The sequence below is a fragment of the Myripristis murdjan genome, chromosome 24 (assembly GCF_902150065.1).
Source record: "Myripristis murdjan chromosome 24, fMyrMur1.1, whole genome shotgun sequence".
Classification (NCBI taxonomy): Eukaryota; Metazoa; Chordata; class Actinopteri; order Holocentriformes; family Holocentridae; genus Myripristis; species Myripristis murdjan.
Window position 1 is genome coordinate 3,517,502 of NC_044003.1, and position 19,080 is coordinate 3,536,581.

The window sequence follows — 19,080 nt, forward strand, 5'->3', positions numbered from 1 at the left end:
CTCTGCAGCTCGATGGTTTCCAACATGAGGTCCGGGGACCCTCAGGGGTCCCTCAGTTTAATTCCACCAGAACTGAATTCACTAGAAACTGTCAGAATGAAGAAAATGCACGAGGGATCATTCGAGCAGAGGGTAAATATTCCAAGAGAAAACTTTTGAGTCCAAAAAACTTCCAAGATTAAAGTTGTACATTTATGAGAAAACTCATAAAAATATTCTCTTAAACTTTTATGAGAAAAAAGACACACATTTATGAATAAATAATGCAAAGATTTTATTTCGATTAATTTAAAACCGCAAATTTGCAAAAAACAAACAAACAAACAAAAAAACCCTCAAATTTTGAGATTTGATTTTATAAATTCATGAGGAAAAAAAAACTCATTCTAAGATTGTACAGTCACAAATTTACAAGGTAAAACCAGTGAAACCAGCTGTTCTCCTCCTCTGGGATCCAGTCTGAAGGAAATCCTGCTGGTTTGAGTCCAGAACACCAACCTCCTCCTCAGCATCTGGACTCTGAAGAGACGTTGCTGTGACTTGGGCCGATTCAGAAAACTATTATTTTCAAGTTTTTTCTCATAAATCTACAACTTTATTATTGGAAATTGATTTTTTTCTGCAGAATATCACCTCCCCTCCCCCGGCTCCATATTATTTTCCCTACCGTGGCCCTAATACACCGCCATACTCTGCATTCTGACAATTTCTAGTGAATTAGATTCCTGCGACATTAAAAGTAAGTATGGAGTCCGCCTGGAAGCCCCTGGAGGACCTCTGGGGGTCCCCGGGCCCCTCTTTTAACCCCATGGTGTTTCCTGCATGTGTGTTCTGACTGCTCATTGGTTCCTGCGTCGGCCCGCCGGGATGCAGACAGCTGTCATGGAAACAGATGCTGCGGCTGCTCATCCTTTACCTTCGACTGCAGCTCCTTCTGTTCCCCCGAGCCGAACCGAGCCGAGCCGAGCTGCACCTTTAAAAAGGTTCTTTAGCACCAGTAAGGGTTCTATATGGAACCATAACAGCTCCCAGAACCTGCTGCAGATTTGCAAAGACACAAAAGCGGCACATTAAAGAACGCAGTGTGGGTTTCACAAAGCTCCTTTAATGCTGCTGCAACATTAAAAAGGTTCTGTGCAGCACCGTGAAGGGTTTATGTGGATCCACTCGAGGTCACGCCAAAGGTCAAACGCAAATCTCAAGGCACGCCCGCTCTGCATGAAGACGTGGCCGTAATTATGCAGAATAACATTATCAGGTGGTATTTTCAGTTGTCTGATCTGATGCACACATTTTCCTCTGAGCGTGACTGGTCAGATAACGTCTCATGGATGTGAACTGAGGAATCATTAAAATTTAGAGAGAAAGTGCAATTTCAAAAAAGCATGAACAGCTTCTTAAAAAATATAGAAAGTGATCAATAAAAACTACTAGAACCAGCCGGGTAAAAAAAAAAAAAGAGAGATTTTTTCCCCCCAATTACTGATTATGTTAAAAATGAACTCGCAGGTTATTGTATGAAGCTGAATGCCTTCTCTAACCATGATCAGTTTTCTAATCCAGCCTCACAAAGCAAGAGAATTAATTAATCCAGAGGATGATTGTCTGATATTTCAGATGTTTTGCTCTAACCCAAAGCGGCAGCAGTGCAGCTCGGTGCTCAGGAGCAGTAAACACTTTTATTTTTAATTGCCAAAGCTGAACTTTTACATAATTATACCCCAGTGACTTCAATTAGTCGCTGTGGGGAAGATGCAGGTCAGTTTTATTTTGAAGGAGCAGGTGGGTGAGAGAGGATGTTTAGAGAGCTTTGAAGGTTTTATTGGTTGAAATTTGAATTTACAGCCACTGGAGCACATAGACATAATATACGTAGACGCCCCATGACGTGCTGGAACGTGAGCAGCGTCGCCGCCATATTGGATGGGTCTCTTCACTCTAGGCTAGCACCAGAGTCAACCAGAGTCAATGGAGAGCTAGCAAAAATGCAGGTATTTTGTGCAGCTTATGATTGCAATAACCGGCACAGGATTTAAACCAGATCGCGTGGGATTACCTTTCAGAAGTAAGACTGAACAATAATTTTGGTTATTTTACCATTTATAATATTATATCATCGTTACTTACGTGTAACGTTATTACAGCAGGAACTGGTACTCTCTCTCTCTCTCTCTCTCTCTCTCTCTCTCTCTTTGACTCTTGCTGTTTTTTTTTTCTTTTTCTTTTTAAAGGTTTCCCAGTAATACAGGCTTGAGGAGGCAGTGGGAAGTTGCTATAAGACGGGAGGGTTTTGTTGCGACCGAGTCGTCAAAGCTCTGTAGTGAGCAGGACGGGTCAGACTGTCAGTCATGTCCTCTGTGTGTGTGTGTGTGTGTGTGTGTGTGTGTGTGTGTGTGTGAGAGAGAGAGAGAGAGAAATAAATTCAAATGAACAATCAAACTTGTTTCTTTTTTAAATTATAAAATTAATTCATTTATACATTTATCTATATGCCATACCATATGTTTTTGTTATAATACAAAGTCTTTCAGCATGAAAGTACGTATTTTTAATGTGTGACAGCATCCTGTATCATAACTGAAACTCTGCTGTTTGTAACAAACCAAACCGTGGGAAAATCGGGTAAAAATTCGGGGAGTTATGGATTATTAAAGTTGGGGATACACCTTCCGCAGTAGAAATAAATGCAGTGGGAGCGCATTAGAGACCCATCCAAGATGGCAGCCGGCTGCTACATCAGCTCCAATAGGCAGCGGCAGCCTATGAGGCGTCTACGTATATTATGTCTATGCTGGAGCAGGATGATGATGTCGCTGCTTGACAGGAAGTGGAGGTCATGTGAGGTCGTCCAGAGGCCTGTACCTGCAGCTGGATTTGGGCTTAGCGAGGTCACTTAACCCTGCTGGGTTTTCTGTACCATGAATGAGGTTTACTTTTTATCGGGCTACGTTGCCGTGGTAACATACGCTGAACACCTAACCTGCTCCGGAGCAGGTTAAGTTCAGGATAAGAGCTCAGCAGGTAGAAAAGCCCCACCCACTGACCAATCAGCTCTCTTGGAAAATGGCCTGCCCATTGGCTGAGACAGAGTGAAGAAGTGAAGCCTCACATGTAGTACAACATGTACATGTACATGTAGTACAACATGTACATGTACAGGGTGACCCAAAAAAACACGAACGTTTTAACAATCCAATAAAACCAAGAGTGATGGAAGAAAAATATTTTATTCATAGTAATTGAAACCTGAAAACATGCCACTTAAGAAACAATGATGGAATTTTCATTTTTTAAAAAGTTGTGCTGCCACTTGCTCATGTCTGCCAATACGCACTTCAAAGATTCCCGTTTCTTTGGGTCACCCTGTACATATGCTACATGTGTAAGATACAGTAAGTACTGACCACTTTGAAGTACTTATGTTGTATTTGCTCCACTGGGGCTGCGTCTGAAATAATAATAAAGCTGAAATCACATGACATCACCACAGATTCCATAAACACACACATTTACTGAACACACAAATGTTACTGTAGTCAGTTCTCGTGTCGTCATGGTGGGGAAGTCAGATTATAATCCCACTAATTTATGCATTGACATAGTCGGCGATTTTTTCCCAGCATTCCTTGCAGCTTTTGGCGGCTGCAACTTTGTTGCTTTTTGCCTGGATGATGGATTTATATTCCTCGTATTTATTTCAGATCATTGTCTGCTCCTTCGTCGTAAAGTATGCGGCTCAGGTAGATTTTTCCATGTCTGCGATTGGTCACATGCAGCAAACTCCGCCCTTTTTATGTGAGCGCGCACAGATCTAGATTGGAAAAGCCTGGGTTCAGTTAGCGAGGTGATAACCGGCTTTATGGGACCGAAAATCTGGATTGTGGATGTCTGGCTAAGTGAAGCCAGATAGCTAAGAGAAAGCCCAGGTATGTTAATCCAGCTGCAGGGGACGGGGCCCAGGTGCATGAATGTGAGTTAAAGCGTCCGTCCTCTGTTGGGTTTTCAAATCCAGATAAACTCAGAAACACCACGGAGTTGAATGTTTTAGAGAGTGGAGAGTTTTCTCATGAAAAACACAGACAGGACATTGAGCTCGTTGTGTGTTTTTTCCGTTTGGCTGTTATTCAACATATGCACAAAGTGTTTTCTGTGTTTTCTCGCCCTCGGCTCGGTGTCACGCGCCTCTGCGAAGTCCACAGAGTTCCTCAACTCTGCAGAACACTCCGGCTGTTTTCCACCAGGAAGCAAAAGCCACCGCCGCCCCGACAGCAGGCTGACCGCGGCTCGGCCGGCGAGCGAGGCGGATGTTTCTCATGTCTGCTCTGTTAACTTTCTGCACACTTTGCCGTCTTCTTCCCGCCCTGCAGCAGCAGCAGCACCGGCGGCGGCGGCGGCGATCGAACAGACCGCTGTCTGCCGAGGAGGCCTGCCTCTCTCTGTGTGTGTGTGTGTGTGTGTGTGTGTGTGTGTGTGTGCTGAGGAGGAGTGCTAACGAGGCCCAGTGAAGAGGAGGTGAAGCTGCTGGAGTGACCTCTGACCTCTCTGCTGCTGGCGGGGTCACGGCGCCGAGAGGCAGCGGTCAAGGTCAGAGCCAGCGTCCTCCATTTTCCTACTGCAGCAGCCAACCAGGAGGAGGAGGAGGAGGGGGAGGAGGGGGAGGGGGAGGAGGAGGAGGAGGAGGAGGAAGGGGGGCTGTAGCTTCTGTCTCTTTTCCCTCCAGCAGAAACGAAGCTGCTGGTTCTTTTTCTCCAACACAGGTCAGCCGGAGGGAAGGAGACGAGGAAGGAAACGAGGTGGAGGAAGGAGAGGAGGAAGGTGAAGAGGATGGAGGGAAGGAAGGAGAAGAGGAGTGAGGAAGGAAGGCAGAGAAGGAGACGAGGACAGAGACAAGGAAAGAAATTAAGGAGCGAAGAGGAGGGAAGAGAAGAAGAGGGAGATAAAGAGCTTAGGAGGGAGGTAGTGAAGGAGACGAGGAAGGAGACAAGAAGGGAAGGGGGAGGTAGTGAAGGAGACGAGGAAGGAGACAAGGATTGAACAGGATAGGTAGTGAAGGAGACAAGGAGTGAAGGAGACAAGGACAGAGACAAGGAAAGAAATAAGGAGCGAAGAGGGGGAAGAGAAGAAGAGGGAGATAAAGAGCTTAGGAGGGAGGTAGTGAAGGAGACGAGGAAGGAGACAAGAAGGGAAGGGGGAGGTAGTGAAGGAGACGAGGAAGGAGACAAGAAGAGAAGGGGGAGGTAATGAAGGAGATGAGGAAGGAGACAAGGATTGAACTTGATAGGTAGTGAAGGAGACAAGGAGTGAAGGAGACAAGGACAGAGACAAGGAAAGAAATAAGGAGCGAAGAGGAGGGAAGAGAAGAAGAGGGAGATAAAGAGCTTAGGAGGGAGGTAGTGAAGGAGACGAGGAAGGAGACAAGAAGGGAAGGGGGAGGTATTGAAGGAGACGAGGAAGGAGACAAGAAGGGAAGGGGGAGGTAGTGAAGGAGACGAGGAAGGAGACAGGAAGGGAAGGGGGAGGTAGTGAAGGAGACGAGAAAGGAGACAAGAAGGGAAGGGGGAGGTAGTGAAGGAGACGAGGAAGGAGACAAGAAGAGAAGGGGAGGTAATGAAGGAGATGAGGAAGGAGACAAGGATTGAACTTGATAGGTAGTGAAGGAGACAAGGAGTGAAGGAGACAAGGACAGAGACAAGGAAAGAAATAAGCAGCTAAGGGTTGAGGGAGTGAAGGAGACGAGGAGCTAAGAGAGGGAAAGAGGAGATGAAGGAGTTAAGGAGCTAAGGAGAGAGGTAGTGAAGGAGACAAGCACAGAGACAAGAAGGGAAGGGGGAGGTAGTGAAGGAGACGAAGAAGGAGACAAGGAGTGAACAGGATAGGTAGTGAAGGAGACAAGGAGTGAAGGAGGGAGGTAGTGAAGGAGACGAGGACAGGAATGAGGAAGGAATCGAGGAGGAAGGAAGAGGGGAAGGTGACAAAGATGGAGGGAAGGAAGGCGACAGAGTGAAGAGGGGAGGTAGTGAAGGAGATGAGAAGGAGACGAAGAAGGAAACACCGAGCGAAGAAAGGAGGTAGTGAAGGAGACAATGACAGAGACAAGGAAGGAGACGAGGAGTGAAGAGGAGAGATAGTGAAGGAGACGAGGACAAAGGAGAGGGGAAGGTGACGAGGGAGGAGATGAAGGAGATGGCAATAGAGGGAAGGAAGGAGACGAGGAGTGAAGAAGGGAGGTAGTGAAGGAGAGAAGGAAGGACAAAAGAAGTGAAGAAAGCAAGGATGTGATATGCTAAAAGAGGAGGAAGGAGGCAGGAAGGAAGGAAAGGAGGACGCAGAGAGAGGAGACGAGGAGCAAAGAGGAAGTGAGGAAGGGAAGGACAGAGACGAGGAAGCAAACAAGGAGGAAAGGAGGAGGCGAAGGGGACAAGGATGGGTGGAAAGGAGACGAAGAGTGAAGAAGTGAGGGAGTGTAGGAGATGAGGAGCCAAGGAGGGAGGTAGTGAAGGACACGAGGACGCATCCTGCTAAAAGAGGAGGAAGGAGGCAGGGAAGAAGGAAAGGAGGATGCAGAGAGAGGAGACGAGGAGGGAGTGTTCCTCCTCACACACACACACACACACACACACACTCACTGCTGCTGCTGGGAATGTGTGTGTGTGTGTGTGTGTGTGTGTGTGCGAGTCTGAGGTCTGTGGAGGACAGACACCCTCAGCGAGCTGCAGCGCCCCCCGCTGGCCGCCGTCAGGATGACAGCCTGAGGCCGAGTTCAGCTCAGGATAAAAACCTTCAGTCAAACTTTCAGCTCAACTTGGAAAGTCACAGGAAACACACCAAACACACACACACACACACACAGGAAACACACCGGAAACACACCACACACACACCGGAAACACACCACACACACACCGGAAACATGTCTCCTAAAATGTCTCCTTCAGTGTCGTGTGGACCTGCAGTCTAAATGTTTTGCAGAGGCTGTAGTTTTGTTCACTGTTTGGTTTTAATTAAGTGAATATTGACTTCATGAGCTGTGTGTGTGAAGCCCTTTGTGACTGTGGCTGCTCTGTGAGTGAAGTTCACTGCCCGGGTTAGGGTTTGGGATGGAGCAACATCATCATGCATAACAGCTAACACCAACATGTATGATGTAAGGATTTGAACAGAAACGCAGGCGCAGGAGAGATTATGTTCATTTTATTAATCTGCTGAAACGACAGCTGGATTAAGAGACACATCTGGAAAAAAAAAAGCCACAAAAAAGCCAAATTTCACAATCCGCCAAATATCAGCGGCTAAAATAGTTTTTTTTCGGACAAATGCCAATATTACTTCCCCAGCTGAGACCGACACTCTGCCGACCCCGTCACCTGGAGGAGCGTCACCTGGAGGAGCGTCACACGGTGGAGCGTCACCCGGAGGAGCGTCACCCGGAGGAGCGTCACCCGGAGGAGCGTCACCCGGAGGAGCGTCACCCGGTGGAGCGTCACCCGGAGGAGCGTCACCCGGAGGAGCGTCACCCGGTGGAGCGTCACCCGGTGGAGCGTCACCCGGTGGAGCGTCACCCACCTGACTTGACTCCAGTCGGCGCTCGGTCTGACAACAGGTGAGGACGCCGCACACCCCGCGCAGGTTGCAGTGCAAACAAATCAGACTTTATTAATTAAGAGCAGCAGCAGAAAAAACACAAATCATGAAACGGAAACGCGACTCGACATCAGACGGTCGGTGTGACGGCGGAGCTCGGCGGACGGAGCGGAGGGCCAGCGCCGTCAGCTGGACTCCTCGTGCGGCTGCTCCAGCGGCTTGGCGGCTCCCTCTCTGGACAGCCGGTCCGCCTCCTCGTTGCCATGGTAACCGGCGTGTCCCGGGATGTGCATCTGAGGGAGACGAGGACAGGCGAGGTGTAAAGCCCGGTCATATCGGCCAACGCCCTAAATATAATTATTATTATCATCAGATTTCTTGTGGCATTTAACCCGAAAACTGAGCCAACTCACTGGATTTCTGTCAGAATCACGGGGAAAATGGTGACGAGCAAATTATCAAAAATTATTGGAATGTTAGTAAAAAAAAAAAAAATTGCTACAAAAACTATAAGGTTAGCAAAAAATATATAAAAAAATCATTTAGAACTGTAAAATGTATTATAATCATTGTCAGATTTTTGTGTTTAAATGCTTGTGAAGGGACCCTGTGGAAGACCCTCCAGGACCCCTGGGGGCCCCCGGACCCCACTTTAAAAAACAGCTGTTTAAAGTAATGAAGTAGAAAAACCTTGTTACTGTATTAAGTACTACTTAATTTGTACTTTACTCAGGTATTTATTCTCTGTTTACTTTCACTTTAACTTCACCACATTTGGAAAATAAGAAAATAATATGTATAGTTTTACTACTCTACTACATTTTCCCTGATCACAGCATTAGCAGCAGCGCCCCCTGGTGTCACCACCACAAAATGGCAAAACTGTTTACTTTTTATTAGTTTTAGAAAAAAAAATTTCTCTGATCTTCATGTCACTAACATGTATCACCAAACAGATGTGTATTTTATTTTTCTTTTCTTTTTTAACAGTAAATTTCAATAAATATCAGAACAAAGTCTTTTTTTTTTTTTTTTAAATTGAGCACAATTTACTTTTACTTTGCAGGACTTAAGTGCTAAGACCAGATGCTCTGGGACTTTATGTAAGAAATGCTGCAATAGGTGACTTTCACTTTTAATTGAGGAGTCAGTGGGCTGCAGTGTGTGTGTGTGTGTGTGTGTGTCTCACCCAGACGACCTGCAGCTCTGCGTTCAGCTTGTCCAGCCTCACAAATTCTTCTTTGTTGGTGATCTGACCGCCGCCCTTCAGCCTCCAGCCGTTCTGCTTCCACTGCTTCACCCAGCTGGTCACACCTGCAGGTCAGGGGTCAGAGGTCACCACCAGCCTCCCTGACTCACCTGCACGTCACACTCAAGGACTCTCACAGCTCTGCGTGTGATCGTGATCAGACCGGCTGCCTGATCTACCTGTTCACTCTCTCCAGGAACATTTTGCTACCTTCAGGAACATTTCCACAGCTTCCAGGAACCTTTCTGCTACCACAAGAAACCTTTCTACCTTCAAGAACCTTTCTGCTGTGTTCAGGAACCTTTCCACTGCCTTGAGGACCTTCCTGCTACCTTCAAGAACCTCTCTGCTATCTTCAGGAACACTGCTACCTTCAAGATCCTTTCTGCTAGCTTCAAAAACCTTTCCACCTTCAAGAACCTTTCTGCTGTATTCAGGAACGTTTTTACTACCTTTGAGAACATTGCTACTACTTCCAGGAAACTCTCTGCCTTCAAGAATCTTTCTGTAATCTTCAGGACGTTTCTGCTACCTTACAGAACCTCTCTATCTTCAGGAACCCTGCTACCTTCAAGATCTGTTCTGTTAGCTTCAAAAACCTTTCTGCCTTTCTTCTTCATCAACATTTTTATTACATTCAGTGTTTCCACTACTTTCTTTTCGCCTCAAGAATCTTTCTACTATCTTCAGGGACCTTTCCGCCTTCCAAAAACTTTCTGCTACCTTCAGGAACATTTCCACTGCCTCCAGGACCTTTCCACTTCTGTGAGGAACCTTAGTGTAACCTTGAGAAACCTGTCCACTGCCATCTGCATCTTTCCGCGACCCCCAGGATGTAGTTTCCACTGTCTTCAAGACCTTTCTGCAACCGTAAAGAACCTTTCTGCTATATTCAGGAACGTTTCTACAACCTTTGAGAACATTTCCACTAATCCCAAGCCTTCAAGAATCTTTCTACTATCTTCAGGGACCTTTCCGCCTTCCAAAAACTTTCTGCTACCTTCAGGGACATTTCCACTGCCTCCAGGACCTTTCCTTTTCCTGTGAGGAACCTTTGTGCAACCTTGAGGAACCTGTCCACTGCCGTCTGCATCTTCCCACGACCTTCAGGAACCTTTCCACGACCTTCAGGATGTTTCTGCTGCCTTTAAAGAGACTTTTCTTCTACCATCAGGAACCTCTCCTCTACAAATGTTCCTATGGTTCCTTTGCTGTGGATAACTGCTGTAATGCTAAATACATCACCTAAACAAATGTCTGAAATATGACTTAATTTGAAAAAGAAAAGAAAGAAATACAGTTCAGATGACCATCATCGGCAGAGAGCAACAGGAAGGAGGAGGAGGAGGGTTTGGGGGGTCAGACGTCACGGAGCTGCTGCTCACCATTGATGGTGAACTTGCTGTCAGTGTAGAGAACCAACTTCTTGATGTTCATCTGTTTGGCTTGTTCCAGTGCTTTGCAGGCTGCCTGGACACACACACACACACACACACACACACACACACACACACACACACAGTTTAAATGATACACTTTTTACTTTGCACATAGTACTTTTACTTCTCCTTCAGTTTTTCCCTGCCCACTAAACAGGATCTTGCTCATGTGGTTTCTGTCTGCTGCTCCTGGTGAGCGTCACACCTGCACCAGGTTTGGTCCATGATCTGCTCCCTTGCCCCTTTTCCACCAAAAAGAACCTGGTGCTAGTTCAGTGCTGGTGCTGGTTCAGTGCTTAACTGGTTCCAACCAAGAACCGGTTTGCTGTTCCATCGGCCAACAGCCAAGCGGAGCCAAGTCAGAGCCACGTCATTACGTCAGCGGAAAACGTGATCACGTGGGTGTAGCTGTGCGAGACGCTCGCTCGGAATCACAATAACCAACATGGACGACCTCATCGTAGTGATGCAAATACTGCTTGTGTCTTTACAAGCCCACACTGCGATCCATAGGCAAAAAACGCAATTATTGCCGGCTATCCGTCGTATTCGTGGTCGGAACGAACAATGACTACGTTTAGCGATACCTTTATAGCGTTCGCTATTTGGGTCTGTAACTCCGCCCCCAAATGACATGGGGGGTTGCGTCATCGGTTCTTTCCCTGGCTCCTGTTTAGCCCCTGCTTGGAGTTGGTGCTTGCCTGGAACCGTTTTGGAACCAGTTTGGCCCCTGCTTGGGCGCTGGAAAAACAAAGAACTGTTGCTAAGTCAGGCACCGGCTCTGAACCAGCTCTGGAACCTCTTTGGTGGAAAAGGGGTACCTGTGGTGAGAACGAACGCTTCAGCAGGAGAGTTCTGCTCCAGCTGGGGGGCTGAAGAGACCGCTGAGACTGAAACCAAAATAAACATGTTGTTAAAACTTTCAACTTGGTGTGTTTCCGATCTGTATCTCCTTCATTCATGCTGGAGCAGAACTCTCCTGCTTGGGCTCTCTGTTCATGGACCAAACCTGGTGGAGGAGTTATGCTCACACACACCGACACAAACGACTGTCCGGGTAAAAATGTGAACCATCACTTGAACATGAGAGGCAGTTTGAAGCTGCTTGCCTGTAGCTCTGCTCTCTGGTTGGTTTGTCTTCCGTTCAGCCGCTCTGCGACGTTCCTGAAACAAACAGCTTGAATGTCAAACATATCGGACCAATCACCAATAGAGATTTACTCAGATGATGAGGAGGGAGAGCAGAAATGCCATGACTCCTCTCGAACCTCTCCGTCAGCCGGACTCGCCGGGCTGAGCCACGTCAGGCCGAGGCGTCGCTGCCTTGCTCTGACAGGACATTCCTCAACAAGGTCTGAGGCGTGACGCCGTCTCACCGGATCCGACCTGCCCGACAGCCTTCGTGTCCAAAACTCTCAATTAAAAAAGGAAAACTCTCCTCCGATCCTCTTCGCTGTCAGATCTCATCCGTCTGCAGCTCCAGTGATTACTCTGACATGAAGCGCTGTCATTTGGTTTTTGCTGAACTCGCCTTCCCTCAACCTGCCCCGTCTGCTTCTTCTGCACTTAGAGACTTCCTACGTTTCCCAGAACGCCTTTCAAAAGCGCCCAGAGGAGGAGCAGGAACGTGTTGCGTTCACTAAACAGGTTTCCATCCTAATATATTGAAATTTTTGAGCAAATTTTGTCAAAATGCGCAAAAGAAAATGCGAATTTATGCCTGTTTCCATTAGTTTTGTTTGGAGAAGAGTGCGCTGTGAGATGATGTCATCAGACAGCGTCTGTGTGTCGACTGAACAACAACAAACACTCAGCTGACACTCAACAGCTGATCAGGGACAGATTCCTGCTGAACTTGTCGGCTCTTGGGAGAAGTCTGCTTACTGTTTTGGCAGCGCTAACTTCGTACCCAACCATCCTAAATAAGGAATAAGAGACTAATAATAATAATAATAATAATAATAATAAGACTGTAGCGTAGAAGGGTGACACGGTATCCGGTCCAGTCATCGTTTATTTGCAAAACCTGTTTCCACAGCAAAAAGTCGCATTTTCTTTTAACGATACGCTGAGAAATCCACCCCCTCCAAGCGTAAAAACTTTTTTTGCGAATTTTCAGCCGTTTTTCGGATTTCTGGCGTTTCCATCCATGTTGTTTTCCCCGCAATTTCTGAAAATGCGAATAAAAATAGGTGGATGGAAACCCGGTTACTGACATGCAGGTTGAGAGTGTAAACTAAAGTTACAGAGAGAGAATAAGATCCTTCCTCAGACTACAGCCTGTCGCAGCGTTGCATTCTGATTGTTGAGCATTGGTACCGACGCCAAAACCTGAAGTTTACCGCTCATGTTTTAGACCCTGAAACTTTTTCCTGGGTGTGACGTTACCTGGTCTACGACTGGCCAGAGGAAACAGACGCCAGGCTAACCGATGGCGACAGAAACAGAAGGTACATCCTGTTTTTCTCCTGCAGAAACTCATTTCAGGTTTTCTTGGAGACAAAAAGACACGTTTGGGGAAAATGGGAAGAGACCCTCTGACACGGGCCTCTTGCCGCCTCGCGGAAACACAACTCAGGCTCCTTCTGCGGTTCGTTGTTTGGTTTCCATCTGGCGGTCGACTCCTCAAAATGAGAGTCAGACCATAAATCCTCTGCCTCCCCCAGTAGCTGCTGTCTGAGTTTCTGTCAGCATGATTTCCTGTTTTTTTTTGTTTTGTTTTTTTTACCCAAGTTGTGGTTAATGTCAAATTGGACTCTGTTGTTGCTATAACACCGCCTGAATTCTGCTGGGAGAGCTGAGTGTGTGGGCTTTCAGAAAAAATCTCTTGACACCAGATGGAAACTAAAATAGAGGCGACTGGTGTCATAATTTGTGTTGTGTGTGTAACAACATTTTCAGGCCTAGTTTTTCTATTTTATTCCCTAAATTTTAATTGAGATGCGCGTCACACTTCAGGAACAAGTATGTTAGGTATTTCCCTTCCATCTCGTCTCATCTCATCTCATCTCATCCCACCTGAGGGCATAAAAACACACAGCTGAATTGAATCCACACACCTGATTTGCTTGTTAGAGACTAAAACTTTACGGGGGAGGAAATTACCGAGAGGGCAACCCGAAGCTGCAGCAGCGGCGTTAAAACGACTCAAGAGGTTCAGTCTCGATGCCGTTTCGGATTAGATTAGATGAAACTTTAATGATCCCTGCGGAGAAACTGGGTCATGGCAGCTGCAGAAACAGGATCCAGCAAAGAAAAATAGGACATAAATAAGAACAGTGGGAGATGAGGGGGGAGCCGGGGACACCGCAAATAATTTCAACACCAGTTTAAAGTGGATCAAAATACATGAATAAAGGGAAGTAAAAGGAGAAACGTGTGAATTTATAGCACCGGAGCAAGGTGTGCCAAACAACCAGCAAAGGAAACTGAGAAAGAAAATGAACATGCAATGTGAAAATGCAGAATGAGAATATAGATGGCAACATAAACACAAATAGAGATATAATAAAATGAGTAAATAATCAGAATCTGAAAGTGACTGAATATTTAAAATGGGGATGATCTCTATACTTCATTCATTCATGATGTGGAAAAAGGGGGGAACTCACAGCGGGTGGTTGCGGCCCCAGTACACGCCGATGCCGGCTCGGGCGCCTTTCTTCCCGTTGGCCGAGCAGCAGCCGTCAGTGTAAACCACCACAGCGTCACCTGAACGCACCACAAACACAGAGTTCACTCACCGCAGCAGCCTCTCTCTCTCTTTCCTCACTTTGACATCCTCGATTCCTCTCCTCGCCTCCTTTCCTCACGTCTTGAAGTTCTTTACACACCCAGTCTGGATTTTTCATTTGCATTTTTTTTTTTTTTTTTTAAATCCACCATCCGATAAAAATCGTTAATGCACAGAAACCTTGCACACCGAGTCTCCAGACTGTGCCATGAGAAAGGTGCGCACTAGGTGATCGCCATAGAAACTGAATGGCTTCATTTCAGTTTCTATGGCGATCCCCAGTATCCTGATTGCACTAGTTTTATTTCCATTCCACCTTTTTGTGAAGCACAACAGGTTTTTAAAAAGTGCTGTGGAAATAAACCTTATTATGATGATGATGATGATGATGATGATGCAGATCTGTCTGACAACAATCAGACCCATGGCCTCATATGTTGCACTTCTATTGTGGGTAAACAGTAAATAATAATAAAAAAAAAATAATAATACTGAGTTTGGAATTAGAAGAGAAGTGGCAGCACGTTCACCGTCTCACCCATGTAAGTCAGCCCATCAGCGCTTCCTGACGATGGGTGAGCGGTGGTGGTGGCGGTGGCGGCGGCTTCCTCCGACTGTTGTCTGGGTCGTTTGCAGTTTGGCTCCGCCTCCTCCTTTGAGTAACATCTCTTCTGACCAAGGGGGATGTACTCGAGCGGCTCCGGGCCTCTTCTGGGCAGCAGAGCGGCCGCTGGCTGAGAGTCTGCAGCTTCTGAGGCCCGACAAAACATGAACCATTAACCCTGAACTGCATCTCAAGGCTGCAAACATGAATTAGGTCATGAAAATCCATTTATAATAACAGTTAAACTCATGGTAATTCATTTTGGATGTTACTTTTTCCAAATTCCATCAACGATTTGTGAGAGGCTGCTGAAACCCTTAATCTGTTCATCTGGCTCTCCGGTTCCCACAGGAGCATTTGGGTTTTACTATCACGTTTCGTCTATAAAGCGGTTTGTCGGCTTACCGTTTTTCACAGGCGGAGCCGCAGACGGGTCGACCCCCCTGACGAACGCCCAGGCGTCTCTCTCCGATGCAAACTTCTTGAAGGCAGCCTGCGGAAACTTGTCCACTTGGCTCTTACATTCATCCCTGCAGGAAACATCATCACAAGCAGCAGCTCTTACACAACCAATCAGGAATCCATATCTCACAGTTTGTTTTTTCCCCTGGTCTTTATTTTCTTGGGTGGATTTGTCAGTGCTCAGCTTTACTGTCGACCAGCCAAGATCACTGTACAGCTGATGGTTATGTTTCACTACAACAGAGTGTGGAGTGACGGCACGGCTGTGTTTAAATACGCAAAGACTGGAGGGGAAGGGGTGAGTCCACAAGGCTCAAGTCTGACAGTTCTTGAATCCCAGTAACGGGCGTCGGGTTCAGTCACTTGGTCTCATGGTTTCACACCAACCCTGAACCTCCGTCGGAGCGTGTTGTTCCTCAGGTTTAGGTTATTTTTTTTCTCTGCTGTTTAAATTGTTCATATTTCTATTTTTTATATATTCCTTGTTTATAGTGTATATATTGCTTGCTGCTATTTATCATCTGTTTATACTGTAAATTTGCACATTGTATACATCAATGCACACGGTTTTTTGCACATTGGGTACTTAGATCTCTAGTGTCATCTTTTATTCTTTATTTTTTATTTATTTAATCTTGTAATCTGCGGATACTGTTGAAAAATGTGAATTTCCTTCGGGATGAATAAAGTATCTATCTATCTATCTATCTATCTATCTATCTATCTATCTATCTATCTATCCATCTAAACAGGCCTGCTGCACGTGCACAGGTACACAGGGAATTAATGATAACTTTACAGACTTTTCCATGCAAGTCTAAAACTTTTTAAAGCACTGGGTACAGACGTTTCTTACATTTCGATGTGTTCAACACCTGTTAGATGAAACATCTGACTCCTCAAGCCAGATACAAGTTAAATCTGGTGATATAATGGGCCATTTCTCAGCAGCAAAAGTATATTGATTAAGACCTTCTACTGTGACTGATTAATGGGGTCTAAAGGAAATTTTGGCCATCAAAAATACCTTCACTTCAGTAAAATGTCATCCTTTTAAAAAGATTGCATTGATTGCTACTGCCCAAACATGTATTTTAGATTCAGATTCAGAAAACTTTATTTATCCCAAACGGGCAATTCAGGTTACAGCTCCCAGTTCACGCACAGCACAACAATACAACAATTATTCACTGGCCATACAACTCTAATGCTCAATTGTAAGTCAGGTGAGCTAATGGTTTTTTAGTGAGAGAAGACCAGTACAACCAACTACAACAGTTATATATTAGGACTGAAAAGTGGTAGGTGTGTATTATACCTATGCCGAAGCGATGAGAGGATCCGATTGACTTGTAAAATGTCTTTCATCATGCTCTAACATGCATGAGCTTTTTCCAACAAGGAAAAACCCAATAAACTACCAGATTTTCGATTGGAGTTCTACACAAAATTATCTTGCAGGTTCTTCTAGGTTTAGTTTTCTCTCCAAAAATGATTTGAATCGGTCTTTCTAGTCCGCACTAGTCTGACCAGTCGTCAGACTAGTGCGGACTAGAAAGACCGATGCGCATGAACTGATGAAGCCCCTTGGATAAGAGGCGAAACGTCTTCCTAAGACAAACACAAGTCCAGTTGCCTACGATTCAATTTGCCCAAAGAGAACGATGACCTGGATAAATGAGAATATCCATAGACATCTTTTACTGTGACTGATTATTAGGGTTTAAAGAAAAATTTGGCCCTCAGAAATCACTTCAGTAAGATGATAACCATAATATGGTGGTGTGACGTGTATTATACCTATGCCAAATTGATTAGAGGATCTGTCGGACTAGGAAAATGTCTTTCATCATGCTCTAACATGCATGGGTTTTTGCTAATAAGGAAAAACCCAATAAACTACCTGATTTTGTAAAGGAGTTCTGCACAATATTCTCTCGCAGGTTCTTCTCGCAGAAGCTCCTGCACTCCCAGTGGCCCTGCAAATTGTGATTCTTATACATAACACATAAACATACTCACAACTGACATTTCCTGCCAGATTCAATTTAAAGTTGGCAATTTAACATACCAATTCTCAGCAGCAAAGGCGAATAATTCACAGAACAGATTACTTAATTTCATATGCATTACCATATGTATATTTCACATCTCATATCTCTTTTTCTTAGGTTAGCCCTTATTGTATATTTTTTAGTTTTTGCCTTTACAGTCTTTATTGTATATATTTAGCTTTTATTCTATTTTATTTAACTTTATTATATGTTTCTACTGTTGCTGCTGGAACACCAGAATTTCCCTGGTTGGGATCAGTAAAGTATATCTATCTATCTGTCTATCTACTGGGGTCTAAATGAAACTTTAGCCCTTGGAAAAAAAAAAACAACAACACTTAAGTTCAGTAAAATGTCATCTATTGTAAAGGTGACACTGGTTGCTACAGCCTCCAGTGTGTATTTCGGTAAAAGAAAACCAGTCTGACCAACTATAACAGCCATAATATTACCTAATAAGTGATATGAGTGTATTACAACCACGCCGAATTAATGAGAGGACCCGCTTGACTCGTAAAATATCTTTCATTGTCGTCTAACATGAATGAGGTTTTGTCAGTGAGGGAAAATCCTAAAAAACACCAGATTTTCTAACGGAGTTCTGCACAGATTTCTCTGGCAGGGCGTTCTGAACGGTTGAGAAGCTCCTGCGCTCCCAGCGGGCCTGCAAACTGTGGTTCTCTGTTCTGTGACACAAAACACAACACATGAACATGAACATGAACATGAACATGAACATGAAGATAAATATGAAGACGCTCACCAGGTGGTGTAGACCCCGGGTTTGAGTCCCGCCCTCACGGCGTAGAAAAACTTGCCCTTCCCCTTCGCCATGTCGTCGGCGGCGGAGCAGACTGACCTGCGCACGGCACCGTACAGAGCCGCGGCCAGCCTCCGCATCACAGAGAGGCGTTAAAAGCGGAGGAGAGGCCCCTGGAGATGCTTGGTCTCTCTGCGGGGTCGGAGCCTCTCATCTGCCGGTCCACACGGGTGTCTGAGCCGCGGAGCTCCGCTAAGCCAGCAGCGAGAACTCAGCTGCCTCCTCACACTCTTGCACACAAAAAAAAAATCCCAAAACACAATTAAAGACTTTACTTATTAACTTCTGAACATCATAATCTGTGCTATACCTTTCGCATTAAGTGTCTTGAATAAAACTTTGGCTGATATTTGCAAGAGGCGCTATCAAAACATCACTCTTCCGCTTCTTCTTCTTCTTCTTCTTCTATGTGTTTTATGGCGGCTCGCAACCCGACTCTTAAAGGTGCGCCACCTACCGGAGCGTGTTGACTCATGGCGTTATGATTGATCTATTTACAGGAAAAAAGAAAATAAGATTACACTTTATTTCCTAATAATGTTTGAATTATGAAACCTATAAACCCATGTCCTAATTTCCCAGAAGAATGTGGAATATTATGTGCAATGTTTACATTAAAATCCTAAAAAAAAAAAAAAAAAAAAAAAAAAAAACTTTGGATGATATTTGCAAAAGGCGCTATCGGTGACATTTCCGTTTCCTTACAGCGCCTCAAGGGTTAGTTCACTTTCGGTTTTTTTTTTTTTTTTTGGAAATCTTTATTTCAAGTCAGAAAAAAAATAACAACACTGCTCACAAATAGACGACGCAGTAAGTCTTTAAAACAAAAAGTGCTGCGAAAGAAAAATACATGGCAAAACAAATTATACCTTTGCATTAATTGTAATTTATTATTTTTCAAGCTTTTTTGTCAGCTTTTGAACATTTTGATTTTAAAAAAAAATATTTGACTACCATTGACAATTTGAAACCCAGAAATAACAAACTGGCAAAAACTGTTAAATTACTCAGACATTTTAAATTTACTCCAATTAGTTAGCAGACTGTGAAGTTTTTTTCCCTTTCTTTTTTCTTCGTTTTCCCTACATTTTGTTATTTATTGTTCGTTGTGATTATTTTTATATTATATTTATAATAA

The 19,080-nt window shown here is 44.9% G+C and overlaps 1 protein-coding gene across 1 annotated transcript; it reads right to left on the reverse strand.

Annotated features, from left to right (window-relative positions):
- Positions 1–7,624: 7,624 nt before the first annotated feature.
- On the reverse strand, positions 7,625–18,377 carry rnaseh1 (ribonuclease H1). Its single transcript, XM_030046937.1, has 9 exons — positions 18,253–18,377; positions 17,886–18,172; positions 15,012–15,136; positions 14,541–14,753; positions 13,881–13,980; positions 11,379–11,433; positions 10,216–10,300; positions 8,771–8,895; positions 7,625–7,874 (listed from the first exon to the last, which is right to left on the reverse strand). The coding sequence occupies exons 2-9, from the start codon at positions 18,020–18,022 to the stop codon at positions 7,767–7,769; spliced, it is 948 nt and encodes a 315-aa protein (XP_029902797.1). The 5' UTR covers positions 18,023–18,172; positions 18,253–18,377; the 3' UTR covers positions 7,625–7,766.
- Positions 18,378–19,080: the final 703 nt, after the last annotated feature.